The 15,758-nt window shown below is 49.8% G+C and overlaps 1 protein-coding gene across 1 annotated transcript in view; it reads right to left on the bottom strand.

The window, feature by feature from the left end:
• The window catches only part of TMEM132C (transmembrane protein 132C), a 195,361-nt gene extending 180,631 nt beyond the window's left edge, over positions 1-14,730 (bottom strand). Inside the window, exons 1-2 of the mRNA XM_026514565.4 lie at positions 14,709-14,730; positions 12,902-13,790 (exon numbers count right to left, since the gene is read on the bottom strand). Of these exons, the coding sequence (XP_026370350.3) occupies positions 12,902-13,790; positions 14,709-14,730 (911 nt within the window). The remainder of the gene's footprint in view (positions 1-12,901; positions 13,791-14,708) is intronic.
• Positions 14,731-15,758: the final 1,028 nt, after the last annotated feature.

Here is a 15,758-nt window from a genome sequence, read left to right as displayed (position 1 = left end):
TAAAAAAAAAGAAGAGAAAAAAAAAAGAAAGGCTATTAAGCTAGACTTACTGCAAAGTATAAACTAACTAGATTAGGTCCTTGCTCTTTGGTAAACATGAAAATTGGCCTTGATTTTAATGGCTTATTGCCACATTATCTGCTGCCAACATCTGGAAGGAGTGTTCCAAAGAAACAGAACCTCTTACATTGCCAGGCAAGGTCATTATGTCCCCAGCAGGCGGCTCTCACCACATGTTCACGGGTAGCTCCATGACGCACCGAGAACCACAGCTGGCTTCTAAGCCTGAGAGAAGGTGGGCTGCAACCTGAGATCGCAGCCGAGCCCCTGAGCACCGGCGTTTGTTTTCCTTGGGGTTCCTCAACACCAGTACCACCGATTGGCGTTTTGAGTTGGGATATCCTTTGTTGGGGAGAGCGAGGGTGTCCTGTGCCCTGTGGGATGCCTAGCACCACCCCTGGCCCCTATGCACAAGATACCAGAGGAAATGCGCTCCCCGCGATGATAACCAAGTATGTCTCGGGATGTTCCCACATGTCCCCGGGGAGGGGGATAAACCTGACCCCTGATTTAGAGCCTCTCGTTTTGCCGGAATGAAAGCAAGGGCATCCCTCCTCTTAAAGGATGTAGATGTTACCACAGAGCCGGGAGTTCATCAATTAGCACACTTTGGGGTGCACCTTGTGGCTCTCAACCAAGAGGAGCTGTGGGCTCTCTGCGCAACTTCAGAAAAACACACGTAATAATAAAAAATAATGCAATAGTAACAAACAATATTTATTAGCTTCTTAAAATGTACCAAGCACAAGTTAAAATTCTATCCCATTGAAGCCTCCCAATATCCCTACCAGTAGCTGCTACTATGCTTATCCTCATACAGGAACTGAGGCACAGAGAGTCTGCGCTGCCGTCGAGAGAACGGTGGGTCTAGGACTTGACCTCAAGCATCCCATCCCGATGCTACCGGTGGACATCTTCTGCTCCTTCCTGCCCAGTAGGTAAACCCATCATCTTCTAGTACTTATACCTCAGTTTCCCCTTTGCCAAGCACTCTGCCTCTGCTCTAAGTCAACGTTTTTAGCGAGATTAATCCAGCCCTTGCAACTTGCAGGGTAGCAGGGTGAAGAAACACATTTACTTGCTGGTCACTATAAATGGATTTGGTATGAGTATGTGGCTCAAACCAAGCCAAGCAGACTCAGCTCCAGCTCATCTATTACAAAAATAAAAATCCGCTTACAGATTTTTGTTTCGCGACAGTAAGGTAAAATACACGTAGGGTGAAATTGACTATCTTCACCAATGTCAAGTGTAGAGTTCTGTGGTATTAAATACATTCACAACGTTGTGCAGCCGTCACCACCGTTCACCTCCATAATCCACTTCATCTTGTAAAAACCGAAACTCTGCACCCATTCATCGATAATTCCCCCATCCTCCCAGCCCCAGACGGCCGCACCCCTACTCTGTCTCTATGACTGTGAATACTCTATCTCATGTAAGTGGAATCACATGACACTTATCACTTTATGGCTGGCTATTTCACTCTGTATAATGTCCTCAAGTTTCATTCACGCTGCAGCAGGTGTCAGAATCCCCTTCCTTTTTACAGCTGAATCACGTTCCACCGTATGGGTGGACCGCACTTTGCTTCTCCACTCATCCATGGATGGCCAGTTGGATTGCATCCACTTCTCGGCCGTTGTGAGTCATGCTGCCGGGGGTATATGAATGTCTCTTCAGGATCCTGCTTTCAGTTCTTTGACACATATACACAGAATGACAATTACTGGGTCATACGGGAATTCTATTTTGAGTTTTTTTGAGGTGCCGCCATATTGTTTTTCACAACAGCTGTACCATTTTGCATCCCCATTCCTAGGACACAAGGGTTCCAATTGGTCCACATCCTCATTGATGCTTGTTATTTTCTGCTTTTTCAATAGCAGCCGTCCCAGTGGGTGTGAGGTGGTATTTCATTGTAGGAACCGTGTGCTTTCGAACTCTACGTGTTGTATGAACTGGGAACCACTGGAGTCACCGTGGAGGGAGCCAACAGGAGTTGGGACAACATGAAGACAGGGGTTTGGATGACGGAGTGAGAGAGACTGAATCTCAGAATGGGTTGTTGAGAGAACTGCATGGCCTGTTGTGAATGAGGACTTGCCAAACACTATGCAAACATGATTTTCTAGAAGCCCAATAGCGCCATCCAAACAGCAGTCCCGGGAGGAGCCAGGATATGGAAGTGGTGGCTAAGAGCCTCTAAAGAGGCCTGTGGATTCCTTTATGCGGTAGTGAATTCCACTTCTTAAAGTTCCCTTGAGAAATTCAAAAGAAGAGACACTTTCTTCAGGAAGGCATGTCTAGAGTGATCACAGTACCAACACAAAACGGATGGTGGTGTTTTCAAGGAATGTGAGATCAGGTCTTCATCTTCTTCTATGCATTGTCCTCACAAGTGGCCCCACCCCAGTGACAGCCACCATCCAGACCTGAGCATGCTGCCCCTTCTGGCCGGTGCTTCTGGGGTAAAGGGACAGAGGTAGACAGCCCCAGGTGACACAAGACAGTCTAAGGCACCAAGGTCTGGCCTTGGGAAAGGGTGAGGGACAAGGGGACCCCGCCATGGGGGAAGCGAGGTCACCGGGTTCACCTGTGGAAACGGCTGGGAATTGGGACTGAGATCCACAGCCTGCCTCTCTCCCCCTTCCATCCCCTCCTGCACCACATCCTCCTCTTTGCCTTCATGTCCCCATCTGCACGATCCCCTCCTTTGTAAATAAAAAAGGGCATCACCCTTCTGAAAGTTGACTGGAGCCCAGCTGGCCACGGAGGGCTCGTAAATGCAAGAAAATATGCTCAGCATGTCTAGGAGCACGGGGGATGGGGGCTGAAACAGCAATGAGGTTCCAAAGAAGGTTCCGAACAAGGAAGGGGTAATGCAATCGGAATGCTTTAGAAACAGGTAAGCCTTGTCTCCCTATCCGAGACTTAATTCACCCAATAACTCTTGGGGTTGCAAGGCATACATGGTTTAGATTTCCCATATTAAGGAATCCTGCAGTAATGCCATGACACCAAGCAAAGTAGCAGCAAATCAACACTTAAAAATACCCCAGGGGCGTCTCGGTGGCTCAGTCGATGGAGCCTCCGACTTCTGATTTCAGGTCAGGTTGTGAATGAGGATCTCAGGGTCCTGGGATGGAGCCTTGTGCCGGGCTCCACGCTCAGTGCAGAGTCTGGTTCTCCCTCTCCCTCTGCCCCTCCCCTTGCTTGCACACTCTCTTTTTCTCTCCCTCTCTAAAATAAATTTTAAAAATCTAAAAAAAAAAAAAACAAAAAACAAAAACCCATTATGGAGGCTTCTGGTGGGCTCAGTCAGTGGAGCGTGTGACTCTTGATCTTGGGGTCGTGAGTTCAAGACCCCACATAGGGTGTAGAGATTACTTAAGAATAAAAATCTTAAGGGGCGCCTGGGTGGCTCAGTCGTTGAGCGTCTGCCTTCGGCTCAGGGCGTGATCCCAGCGTCCTGGGATCGAGCCCCACGTCAGGCTCCTACGCTGGGAGCCTGCTTCTTCCTCCCCCACTCCCCCTGCTTGTGTTCCCTCTCTTGCTGGCTGTCTCTCTGTCAAATAAATTTTAAAAATCTTAAAAAAAAAAAAAGAATAAAAATCTTTAAAAAAAATATACCCCAGTATTCTGGGACCCTGGAGTATCCCACACTCTTACTGCAATTCTTACTCACCCCGCAGCCTGCCTCTGCTCTCCAAGAATGCCCAGGTAGACCGGTCCCCTTATGCACATGGCACATTGTGTGCAACAGACGGAACTGTGACCCAGGAAGCCAGAAAACGAAGATGCCCTTTATTTTTTAAATTTTTACTTTATTTTACTTTGAAAACTAAGCTGACTCTTAAATCAGTGAAAGAATGTGGCATAAAGGAAGCAGGTCTCGGTCAGAAAAGCTCTGCTTTCTTTCACTTTTCAGAGAGCTGGAGTCAATTTTATGTGTAAATGTTTTTCCCACAACAGTCAAATGTCTCACCGAAGCCGGGCTGCCTGGCAACGCAGATGTGTTGTGGGGAGCTGGGGAGGGGGCCCTGAGCAGGAAACATTATTTCTTCACTTCTCCCCAAGCAGAAAGAAAATTGTTCCTTTTCTCTGTTCCAGAAGAATACATTTAAAATGACAAGCTGAACAAAATGAAAACAAACCTTTCCTTCGGAGACATTCAACAGGGAAATGAATGGTAGACAGAGTGTGGGAAAATGAGTTTCCAGAATTGTCTGAATTAGCTCCAAATTTGCAGTCAGTGCAAATCCAACTGTGTTTTGGGGTCTCCTCCTAATGATGAGTCTGGGACAGTCGGGTCATTCCTGAGGGCTCCACCTGCCCCGGGGGGATGGATGCCTATTTGGGAATGAAGAGCCAAATCTTCCAGGGGCGAGCCAGGGATCTGGAAATTGCCTTTCAGGCTTTTCCATACCCTTGGATCAAAGGGGATCAAGGAAAGAAAAAAAGAGCTCGCCAACATTCGGTTACAACAGCACGGTGCAGGCTGAGGTCAGGAATCAGAGGGGGGGTTTGAGAGCAGGGCACAGGTGCACGGGGCCCAGACGGGCGTGCTCTCCACGTGGTGAAGGCTCCAATTCCCCATGGGAGCTCTGCTCTCCCACCATGGGGAGCTTGCAGAGGGGCACATGGCAATTCAGAAGTTCCCAGGATGACACGGTGCAAGGCCCCGAAATGCATGGGGTGGTCCTGTCCTCTCTGGAGTGGGTGGGAGAGTGGGGGCTCTCCCACTTCATGTCCATCCGGGACCCCAGAATATGGCCTCACTGGGAAACAGGGTCTTTGCAGAGGTGACTAGTGCCGGATCTCCGGAGGGGATCATTGCAAGGAAAGGCGAGGGGATCTGAGACATGGACACAGAGGGACAGGGAGGGGACAGCCGTGTGTGGACAGAGGCAGGGCGGGAGCGATGCAGCCAGGAGCCGAGGCACCAGCTGAATGAGGAAGAGACAGGGAAGGATCCCCCCACTCCCTGCCCCACGTTGCCTCTGGAGGAAGCTCGGCCCAGCCAGCGCCCTAACTCCAGGCTTCTGCCTCCAGATCTGTGAGAGGCCACGTTTCCGACGCTTTAAGCCGCCCCATCTGGGGTAGTTTGTTACAGAAGGCCCAGGAAACGAATACACTGATGCTGTGAACCACAACTTAGATCAGGAGACACAGCCCAGCCCAGGGTCACCATCAGGTCCCCAGGCCTGCATGGTGACGCTGAAAAGTGATTCTGTTGTCCGCTTGTATAAATTCAGAGCCTGCACTGAAAGCCGGTGTTTTTAGCTTCTCAGCAAAGCCAGTGACCCCAGAGGCTGGGGTCGTGGGTCCCTGGCCTCTCCCCTCAGCATCACGGTTTCAAGCTCCATCCACGCCATAGCCTGGATCTCTGCTCCTTTCTGTGGCCACACGATATCCCAATACACGGAGAGATGGCACTTTGCTTACTCGTATGCCGGTTGATAGACGTGCAGGTTGTTTCCATGTTTTGGCCATTATGGGTAATGCTGCTGCGAACATTTGTATATTCTGTGTATCTGTGTATGTTTGGGGTATAATTAAGTGCAAGTGGACTAAAGTGTGGAGCTCCCCGATGGGCTTCAGCCTATCGGGACAGACACGCTCCGTGGATCCCACCAGCCACCCACCCGTGGGAGCCCAGCACCGTGTCCTCTGCCCTGAGCTGGCATCGCAAAAATCCTTTTAGAGGAGGGGACAGCCAGTCGACGATCCCTACGGGCACTCCCTCTTCATGCATTTAGCTTCTAGGAATGAGTCCGCCAACAAACTGCAACCTACTTGGAAAAATAACCCCTCTCCCAACACCCCTGCATGCAAAGTCACTTCAGTTCACTGCTTTAAAAGCCTCTTTCCTGCTTCCGCCCTTTATCCTTTTTATTTATTTATTGGAAGACGCTGGGAACGTAGAGAGGCTGTTAAGAGCACAGGACGCTGTGTGGATCTGGTGGGGGGGCGCCAGTTCTTAGCAAGAATGAGCACACGTCCACTAGTCAAACCAGGGCAGAACGCATGAGTCAGGGGCCCGTGAGGGCGCCGTCCGCGCCCCAGCTGAGGGCACCCCCTGCTCCCTTATTCTGCAATCCTGCCCCGGCAACGCCAAGGCTGTCAAGTCCTTGCACAGCATAGACTGTCTCTCCTTGGCTCCCTTTTTATTGTACTGGGAAGACTACCCCCTGACTTCATAGAGTTTTATTTAAAAAAGAAAAATCGTCTCTTCAGATTTATGTCCCGAAGACTCCGTTATCGGTGCCAGCACACAAAACCGACCCAGGAAGGGGCAGAGCAGCCCTGAAAATTGCTGCTCGATTTCAGGCATTCCTGAGAAACCTCAAGGCCCAGGGAGAAGGAACAGAGAGGGAGATATGGAGATTCCTGTGGGTCTGTGCAGGGCTGGCTGGTGCAGAGGGCGGCTGCCTCGGGGGAAGACCTGGGGGCTGGTCCCGGGCTGGCAGGACACGGGGTGACCATCCGAGGTCCACAGGAGTCCAGACACATAGGAGCCCCCTAGATCTTCAACTGTCACGGTTGGTAAGTCCCCGTCACACACAGCTCCCGTTCTGCTCTCGATGTTTCCTCTCTGAACGCACGCACTCAACCACAGACCGAAGTCCCTCATCTTCAGAGGGACCCTCGGGAGACCCAACCAGACCTCCAGAACACAGTGTCTGAGAACTTTAAGATCGCAACACTGAACTGGGCAAGACCTTCTCAAACGCTAACGGAGAGCAGACGGATTCATGAAGCCGCTGATGAAACACGGCAAGAATTAAATATGGGACACTGAATGAATGGATGGAGGGACTGGAATCTTAATGACTTCGTTTAAAAACACTGCTGGTTCTTTAATATTTTGTTTTCCAGATTGAAAGGACCCCTTTCCTCCTTCCTTTTAAGACATTTATAACTTGCAGGGATTTGATAAAGCATAGGACTGTAAACCCAGACTGAAACATTTCCCTTTTTCTCCCTACCGGATCTCTCCAGAATTCAGAAACTCTGATCAAATATTCTTATTCTTCATGACAATATACTTATTAGAATAAGCTCAATGAGAATCCGTTCCCTTTGTAACGGGACTCAATTAGACAAGTCCGTAGCCTGGCTTCTTAGCATAAAGATACTTTAAACGTCTGAGATTCCTTATTATCAGACACTTTTAAAGAACTGACATTGACCTTAGAAAGCCAGTGACGCCCTTGGATATGACCAGAGCATTACTGAATATCGTATTTGAGAACATAGAATCAGTATCCTTCCTACACTGATATCAATAATCCAAGTTTAAGAAGACTAGACTTATTTTTTTTACAAACAAATGAGTTTCACTCTATCTTTGATAAAAATGAAATAACTATAAAAATTGTATTTCAGATGGAAAACTAGAATGTACCCATGACCAGACTCTCGTTGTTAATTGTCTCCAAGGCTTGTGACCTATGTGTAAATGGAGGACACGTCCGGACAACCTTCACTGCCGGATGGGAACGCCCACGACATCACCAGAGGCTCAAACTGCCACCCGGGGAGACCCCTGGGACTGAAGCCGCCAACCTCATTCCACCCTTTGAAGATGCTTCCAACTCAAATCTAGAAATTTTCTCAACAGGCTGCTTATATTATCAATGATCAGATTATCAACCTTTGCTTTTCTTCTATTTCCAAAGAGCTGTCTCTTATTAAATGGCTGATTGCTCCCATCAGACAGAGACCTGGTTTAGACCTGGTCTGCAGCACTGTCGCCTGAAATAAATCATTCTCATGTTCATCCGGCCCTAAGTGACCACGAGGAGAGGCGGTTGCTAACACCTCGTGTTGTGGTTTAACTTCGACAGGAAAAACTTGAATCTCATTATAACCCATTGGGGTTGCTTAATTGGTTAGATCTTGGCTTCTGGGAATCTGCTCTGGGGGGAGGGGTTCATTCCTTGGCTAGTGTTGTCCTGTGGTCGTCTGACTGACCTCCATCTCCTCTCAAGAGTTTTAAACGCCCCTTGATGGTCACTCACACCTCAAAGGACGTCCATCGGGATCAGACACCTTGGGGAGCCCAACAATCTGACCACCCATGCACGTGACAGCAAAGCACCTGTTGGCGCCGGGGATCATGGGAGTCCTCAGCCCGGCTGCGTCATCCGTGGTAGTGACGGGAACGCCGTACCAGCTGCTCACGCTCTCAGTTTGCTGAGGGACTGACCCAAAGCGGGGAGGATGCTAAAATCACACACGAACAACAGAGCCCAGCCTTGAAAATTCCCTGAGCTGACAAACCCAGTTTCATCACACAAGCAAAGCTTAATTCAGCTCATTCGCAAGACAAGCGAGGCCAACTTGACCTGGGTCACTGCTGGCTTCTGCCTTGGAAAATCATAAGTGAGACTTGAATTGTTCCCCCAAATTGATAGGAGGTCACCGCTAACCCCTTTCCTTTCCTTTAAGAAAATTCTAATACTTTGAACAATAACCAAGAAGAAGAGTCGGTCCCTGCCTCGGGGCTCTGGGAGCTGCCTGCTTTCTAACTTATGTGCCACCCCCGTCCCCTCCCCCATCCACCCCCCCACGTCCCCCCTGCCCAACTCCGAGTCTCATTCCAGGCTTTGCTTCCAGGGCTCTCGGTGTGCAAACTGTCCTCTGGGTGTGTTCACAGTAAACTTCAGGGATTCATTGGTTTTACTTCTGTTTTTTTCCTGAACTTTGGACACAACGAAGCAAGCCTGTTCTCAGGTACGGACCACCTCCATTGCCTCGTAGGCATGAATTCCAGTTACTTAGCACAAGGCTGAGGCACAGTGGCCTTCCCCGCTCTCCCCTCTAGCGGCCTGCAAGGCCAGGACCAACCGAGGTAAAGTGGACATGGATCCCAAACAGGAAGAAGTTGGGCAAAGTCTGTCTAACACGGCACTTTGAGGAAGCAGGGGTCCGGGGCAAGGCCCATCCTCAGCGTCCCGAGGCCTTGGTGGCACCCAGACACGTGGGGTGGCACTGGGCATTTTCAGGACTGACGACTCGGTTGTTGGCATATTTTGGAAGCCGCTGGAATAGTGAGTCACGCCTCTGCTTGCTGTAAGGAATCTCGAGGTTTATTTCAAGAAGCCTCAGTCATGAAGGAAAACCTCCGTGAAAAGAGACATTTGTGATCTAGGTTTGATAGCAGGTATTGGTTTGCACGACTTCCCTAAATGTCTGCTGGGCCCTTGCTCCCTGCTTCGCTCTCCGCCAAGGGCCAAGGGGCCTGCGCCCGTGAACGGATGCACTCGACGTGTCTGCGGAACACGTCTGGTTATGCATTTTTCATTTATGTTGGCGATCACAATTTCTTATTTTCTCAAATAGGTCTCCCAAATCACTATGGCTACAGGAAACAACGCTTCAACTTTCCACACTTGACGTGTTTGAGTTAAGTTTCTGAAGTCGTGAGCCAAAAGCAGGCTGCTTCTTTTGACTCATGAAGGCGGCATCATTCGTGAAAACGATCTTATCAAGGAGGCCTAGGCCAGGTTCCCAGACAGGCTACTGGCCCTATAAAAATCCCTACAAAGTCCTGGCTGTCTCCAAATAAAGCCTTGTCGTCAAAGCCATCGTGCAAGGTACTGAAGGAGAACACCTCTGGATTTCACAGTCAGGAGAGGTCTTCCAAGGGCTCCTGCAAGACCCCCGAATTTCTCAGTAGAAAGATGGATTTCCCTACTATCCAACCCGCAGCCGCGGCCGGAGGCTGCTGGAGGCACGTGGGTCCCGTGAGCACGTGCACTCACGCGCAGTCACTGTCCGTGCTGCGTCTTCATACAGCCTCTTGCATTCTCTTACTGAATATTTTATCCTTGAAACAATCCGTTGAAAAATGAACATTACTTTTAACTAAGTTACAGTTCACCACGTTCTCTGGAAGGGAAGCCTGCTTCCCCCACACTCGGCCCATCAGTCACAGCAGCGGCATCCTTCGGCCTCACGTCGGGACTCTGGGTCTCCTCTGTCTCCCCCCAGGACTCTGGTCTGTGGTTGGAATGATCAGGAAGGCTGCTGCACCTCACGGCCCTAAGCAATGCCCAGCCCAGAACCACGCCATCACCGCTCTCTGTGCTCCAAAGTGCTTGTCATTATAAAAAAAAACCAGTGTTTCTCTTTAAACAAAATCATGGCGAGTTGGAAATGAATACAGCATCGAGAACAGACCTGGTGGCTGTGGTTTTATGCAAGGCACGGAGTCCTTTTACTGCTAACAGAATTCAACGCTTAGGGAGGTTTTGATGGATGTTTAAACACAGCCCCTGTGAGCGACAGTCAACATTCATAGACATACTTTCTATGGGCCAGGCGCTGTTACAAGCACCTTACAAATAAATATGGGCTCTCGGGGGCCTCCCACCCCTACAGAAGGAGGTGCCATGATGACAGCTGAGGCAGAGGAGAGGGGACAGAGGTACGGTGAGGTCAGGTGAGCTGCCCACAGTCCCACAGCCAGGGAGTGGAGGAGACAGGCTCAGGGCTGAGCCAGCTGTTTGCAGGAGCTGGTCCTCACCACCGTTTCTGCCCGTGATGATGACAATTACAGAAAACATCCCCTCCTGTCCAATGAAGCAGGCCTGGGGCCCACTGGCCACTGAAAGACTTGCTCTTCCTGGGACCCAGGCACCCAGTGACTCACTCAAACCCACCCATGGTGGACCACAGAGCCTGCGTTTCTGAAGGCGAAGCTGTGGTCCATATATACAATGGAATATTACTCAGCTATCAGAAAGAACGAGTTCTCAAGATTTGCTGCAACATGGACGGCACTGGAGGAGATAATGCTAAGTGAAATAAGTCAAGCAGAGAAAGACAATTATCATATGGTTTCTCTCATCTATGGAACATAAGAACTAGGAAGATCAGTAGGAGAAGAAAGGGATAAAGAAAGGGGGGTAATCAAAAGGGGGAATGAAACATGAGAGACTATGGACTCTGAGAAACATACTGAGGGCTTTGGGGGGGGTGGGGGAGTGGGATAGACTGGTGATGGGTAGCTAGGAGGGCACGTATGGCATGGTGCACTGGGTGTAATACGCAACTAATGAATCATCGAACTTTACATCAGAAACCAGGGTTGTACTGTATGGTGACTAACATAATGTAATAAAAAAATACTATTATGAAAAAAAATGAAGGCAAAGTTACGGATCAGTCCAAGTGCGAAGGTAATTAGGGCTCTGGAATCTTGAAGCGTGTTAGTGGTACCATCCCTGTCTTCTCCATCTACTTTCCAAAGCCTGGGCTGTATATATTTATTTTACAATGAAATGATCTAAAACCCAGCGTGCCAAGGGACCCAGGGAAAACAGAACTCAAACCTTCCGGATCAGTGTCTTTCCCAGCCAAGGCAGAAGGAAGCAAAACCCGGTTCCTAAACGTATGCTGGCCTGGCCCCGAAGTTATAAGGGTAACACTTCCACTGAGCCACTGGCGCCCTGACGGGGAGGGGCGTCCCTCCTCACACACAGTCGGCAGGTGCCTGGCTGGCCAGGCCGAGAGTGTGGATGTGATGGGAATCCCCGCAGGGCAAACTTTGTATCTTGCGAACGATGGAGGATTTCGTAACATCGCACGATGTCGTGGAAGATCTCGATCCTATCCAGAACACACTGGCAAGGGAGGGTCTGGTCAAATAAGCCCACTTAAAAGTTGAAAGAAAACATGACAAGGACGATGACCAGACAGACATTTCAGAAGAGCGTTATTCGAATCTGAAGGGTGAAGAAATGCCTTCAGAAACATTGAAACCCTGGAGTGCATTTTGTGAAAACAAACTCAAACAAAGCCTTTTAAATGACCGTTCTTGACATTATACAACAAAACCTAAACAAAAGGAAATACACGAGACAATGCTTTCATTCTATTTTGCAGATATTTTCCCAAGCAACTCCTACAACATTTGATGTATTTCTTGTTTTAAAAAAGAACCAAGGCAGAGCTGTAATTATGACCTAAGTCCTTCTGCACTTGAAGGTAAAAAAAAAAAAAGAACACGATTTTTATCATCTTTATCTTTTAAACAAATCTCAAATATTTTCTCATTATTACGAGACCCTGGTCTACATTTTAAGAGGATTTGCTGTAAGTGGCTTTTCTCCAGTATTAATAACCCTCGGAGAGCAGACGCTCCCGGACCGACCTCGGAATCATCACACAGTGACAGAGCAGCCCTATTAGAACTCAAGCGCCGAGCCAGCAGTGGGGGTGGCAAGTGGGTTATTCTGCTGTTTCAATTTACTTTCTGTTCTTTCTTTTTTTAGGAGCTGGAATACCTCTGTGCAGGGATTTTCTATGGGACAGACTCCTTTAATCACAGCTACGCCAAGCTCAGGAACTCAGATTCCCCCAGCCCTGACTTGGCAACATTGAATCTCACAAATTTTTTTTTTAAAGGGTGCATCCTTGCCTTTTTCTCACATATTCACCCGAAGTAAAAATACCCTAAATATCATAAGCCCTATGTCTCTTCTTGGGCTCTGCGAAAATAAACTCTCAATCATGCAACAAGTATCTGCATATCTACAAAAGAACTCAAAGCTAAAGAAAAATCACAACCTTCTCCAAGTTCGATGACAACTCAAGGTCAAAAGAGAGTGATTCGTTTACCCTTGTTTCCTTCCGATGCGGTTTCTGGCCCCCTTCCCCCGCCCCCAATCCGCGATATGAGAGGCGCTGCTGAGAGCCCTGGTATAGCTGCAGAATCTGGCTTCACTGTGAAGCCCGAGGGTTCCTGAAGGTGGCGAGACCCCAGGCGTCCAGCCCCACCTCACATGAGGCACGCGCAAGACTGCCCTGGGCCAGCCTGGGCACCTACCTCAGGATGAAGAGGTCCACGGTGGAATTGCTGGCGACGGTGACATAGGCAGTGACCACGTCTCCTTGTTTGACTGGCCGGGAGGGCAGCCAGACGGCCACGTTGCTGTCCAAACGCAGCTCGCTGAGCTGGGCCGTGTCCTGGGCCCGATAGAGGCTGACAGCGCCGATCCTTTGCAAGTGGGGCACAGCCTCGTCCAGCCCGTCCTTGCCCGGCCGGATGGCGTTGCCCTTCCTGAGGTCGCCACCCGCACAGTCCCCGCGCGCGTCCCCCGGCTGCACGGAGTAGTAGAGCTCCACGGGGCTCCCCTCGGGCGGCCCGGGCGCCTTCTTCCTCCCAGCCACCACACTGGGGGGCCCGAACCAGGCGGCCAGCAGCTCCAGCTCGGCCACGCACAGCCCCAGGGCCCCCTGCAGCCGGCAGCCGGCCCGCACCTCCCGGGTCTCGCGGAAGGCGAACACGCGCAGGCAGGGCAGCCGCTCGCCGGGGCTCTGCGCCGCCCAGTCCCGGCCCAGCACGTGGAACAGCACCTGCACCTTGGGCCGGCTCAGGTACACCTTGTCCCGCACGATGTGCGCCTTCAGCTTCCAGTTGAGACCGAACTTACTGGTTGGGCCGAGAAAGTTCGAAGTGACCATCAGTTCCAGAGGCACGACCTTCTGCACGGAGAAGGGCCCGTAGCTGACGTTGAGCACCGGGGGCCTCTTGGCCTTGTACGTGAAGAAGGACTCAACCCTGGTGTGCAGGCTGGAGTTGCGCATGACGTCCTGGTTGGCCTCCTTCAGGAAGAAGGACGTCTCTGCTCCCAGGATGTGGTAGGTCACAGGCAGGAAGGGCGGCAGCGAGGAAAACCGCGGCACGTTGTCTGTGACCCCTCGGCCCTCTATCACTGCAGGGGGCAAAGAAAGAAAAGAAAAAGACAAAGATGGGGTTATTGATGGACTCCTTGGGCAGCAGGTCCATAAGCAATTTAGAAATGAGGAGAACATTCCAAAGCCCACTTGGCTAGAATTTCCGTGGTCCTCCTGGGATCAGCCAGTAAAGGACTAGATGCTCTGCAAATTACAAAATGTAGATTTTTGCACGTTACGAACGGTTGAATGGTGATGATTTCATGGTGCCACCAAGCAGAAAGCTGGCATGATACCCATGAATGTGGAGTTGGGATGTTGATTAATAATTTGCATGAGTTTAAAGCATAGTTGATAGCACGGGTACATCAATAGAAAAACAGACCAATGGAATGGGTGAGTCTGTAAATAAACTCACGTACGTCTGGAAATTTAGCATGTGATAAAGACAGCACCCAAGTCATGAGGCAAAGAGAGACTTCTTCATAAATGGTTGTAGGACAACTGGCTAGCCACTTGAAACAAAGATACAACTTGAAAAAAGACACAATTAGATCCATACCTCACACCATACACAAGAATAAACATCAAGTGAATCAGTGATCTAGACATAAGGAAATAATATTTTTCCAGTTCTAAAAGAAGACAACGGATGAACTCCTTTATGAACTGGACATAGGGAAAGCTTTCTAATTATGACTCAAAATCCAAACGCAATTTTAAAAAAGTGATAAACTTCCCTATGCAAAATTTTTTAAAAATCTTTTGCGCAACAACAAATTCATAAAGTTAAACGGAAACGTGGCTCACTGGGAGATACTACAAACTGCTAGCTTACGGCACGCAACCCAGCCTGGGGATGGGCTCTCTTTGCCCCACAGTATTTTAGAAGATCGCTAAGAATGGGAACCATCTCGAACAACTGGGAAGTATCTGGGTCTCCAGTTTCTCCTTACACATGGGAGGACCTGGCGACATTTAGGCATTATGTCCACCTGGCAATAAGGGGAGAAATCACTTGGCAGGCCACGGGGCTCCATTCAGTTACCTGCTTGTAACTGTGTGGGTGCATCTGAGTTGGATAGCTCTGACTAGAATCCACAGCCTGGTAAGCCGTCCTACCCTGGGGGCTGGAGCTCAGCACCGAGACAGGCAAGAGCATCACCCCTGCCTTTCTGCCCTCCTCTGCCCATTGCAGACAGGGACAGCCGTTCTACCAGCAGGATCTTGCTGCCTGAAGGTTCTTCTCTCTAAAGATTCCCTATGGCTTCCTCTCACACTGTGGGCGGCTCACTGAGGACTCGTTACACACACAGGACAAAGAGGTTAAAGTGCCCAATGGCTGGCTTTGCAAAACCCCCCAAAGCCCATGGCTGTGCCCTAGTCTTTGAACACCAGCCCAGAAATGCCAATGGGCCCCCATTCATATATGGAGAGAGAGGACAGTTCTGTCTCCTCCGGCCGCTCCACCCTCCCCTGCTGGCCTTCCTCCTGATGGCAGCAGGTGCAGCCCATCCAGCATATGGGACGGCCTGTGCCTCTCTCCTCTGGAAGCTCCCCTAATCCTTTTCCCGGCAGGGACACTGGCTAGCAGATCAAAGCCGCCTTTGGTGGTGCTGCAGCCAAACGGGCTTGGGTTGTCAAGATGGCTTTTCAAAGAGACAGCATCCTCCCTTCTTCTCCGCCAGAGGCTTTGTTCTGAGGCCCCCAGGAGCAAGGGTGCTCACCCCTCTCTCTCTGAGGAATGTGTCTACACTTCCATTTTAACCCTCTCATTCCAGAACCAGGTGAAATCATTCTCAAAAGGCCCTGCCAAAGTAGAACATTCCAGAAAGAGTACTGGCTCCATGTCCTTAAAAAGGCCATTGATTATTTAAGCAACTTATAACATTTTGTAAAAACCAAACTAAATTGCCACATCAGATGTTTTGTTCTAGTTACTCATCCCTCTTCAAAAAAGCTCTTACACCTTGAAGTGTGGAGATTTAGAGACTGATTTGTTTAGG

Source organism: Ursus arctos, unplaced genomic scaffold (genome assembly GCF_023065955.2).
Source record: "Ursus arctos isolate Adak ecotype North America unplaced genomic scaffold, UrsArc2.0 scaffold_34, whole genome shotgun sequence".
Lineage (NCBI taxonomy): Eukaryota > Metazoa > Chordata > Mammalia > Carnivora > Ursidae > Ursus > Ursus arctos.
Note: the sequence above shows the minus strand (reverse complement) of the source record. Positions and strands in the feature narration are given on the sequence as shown.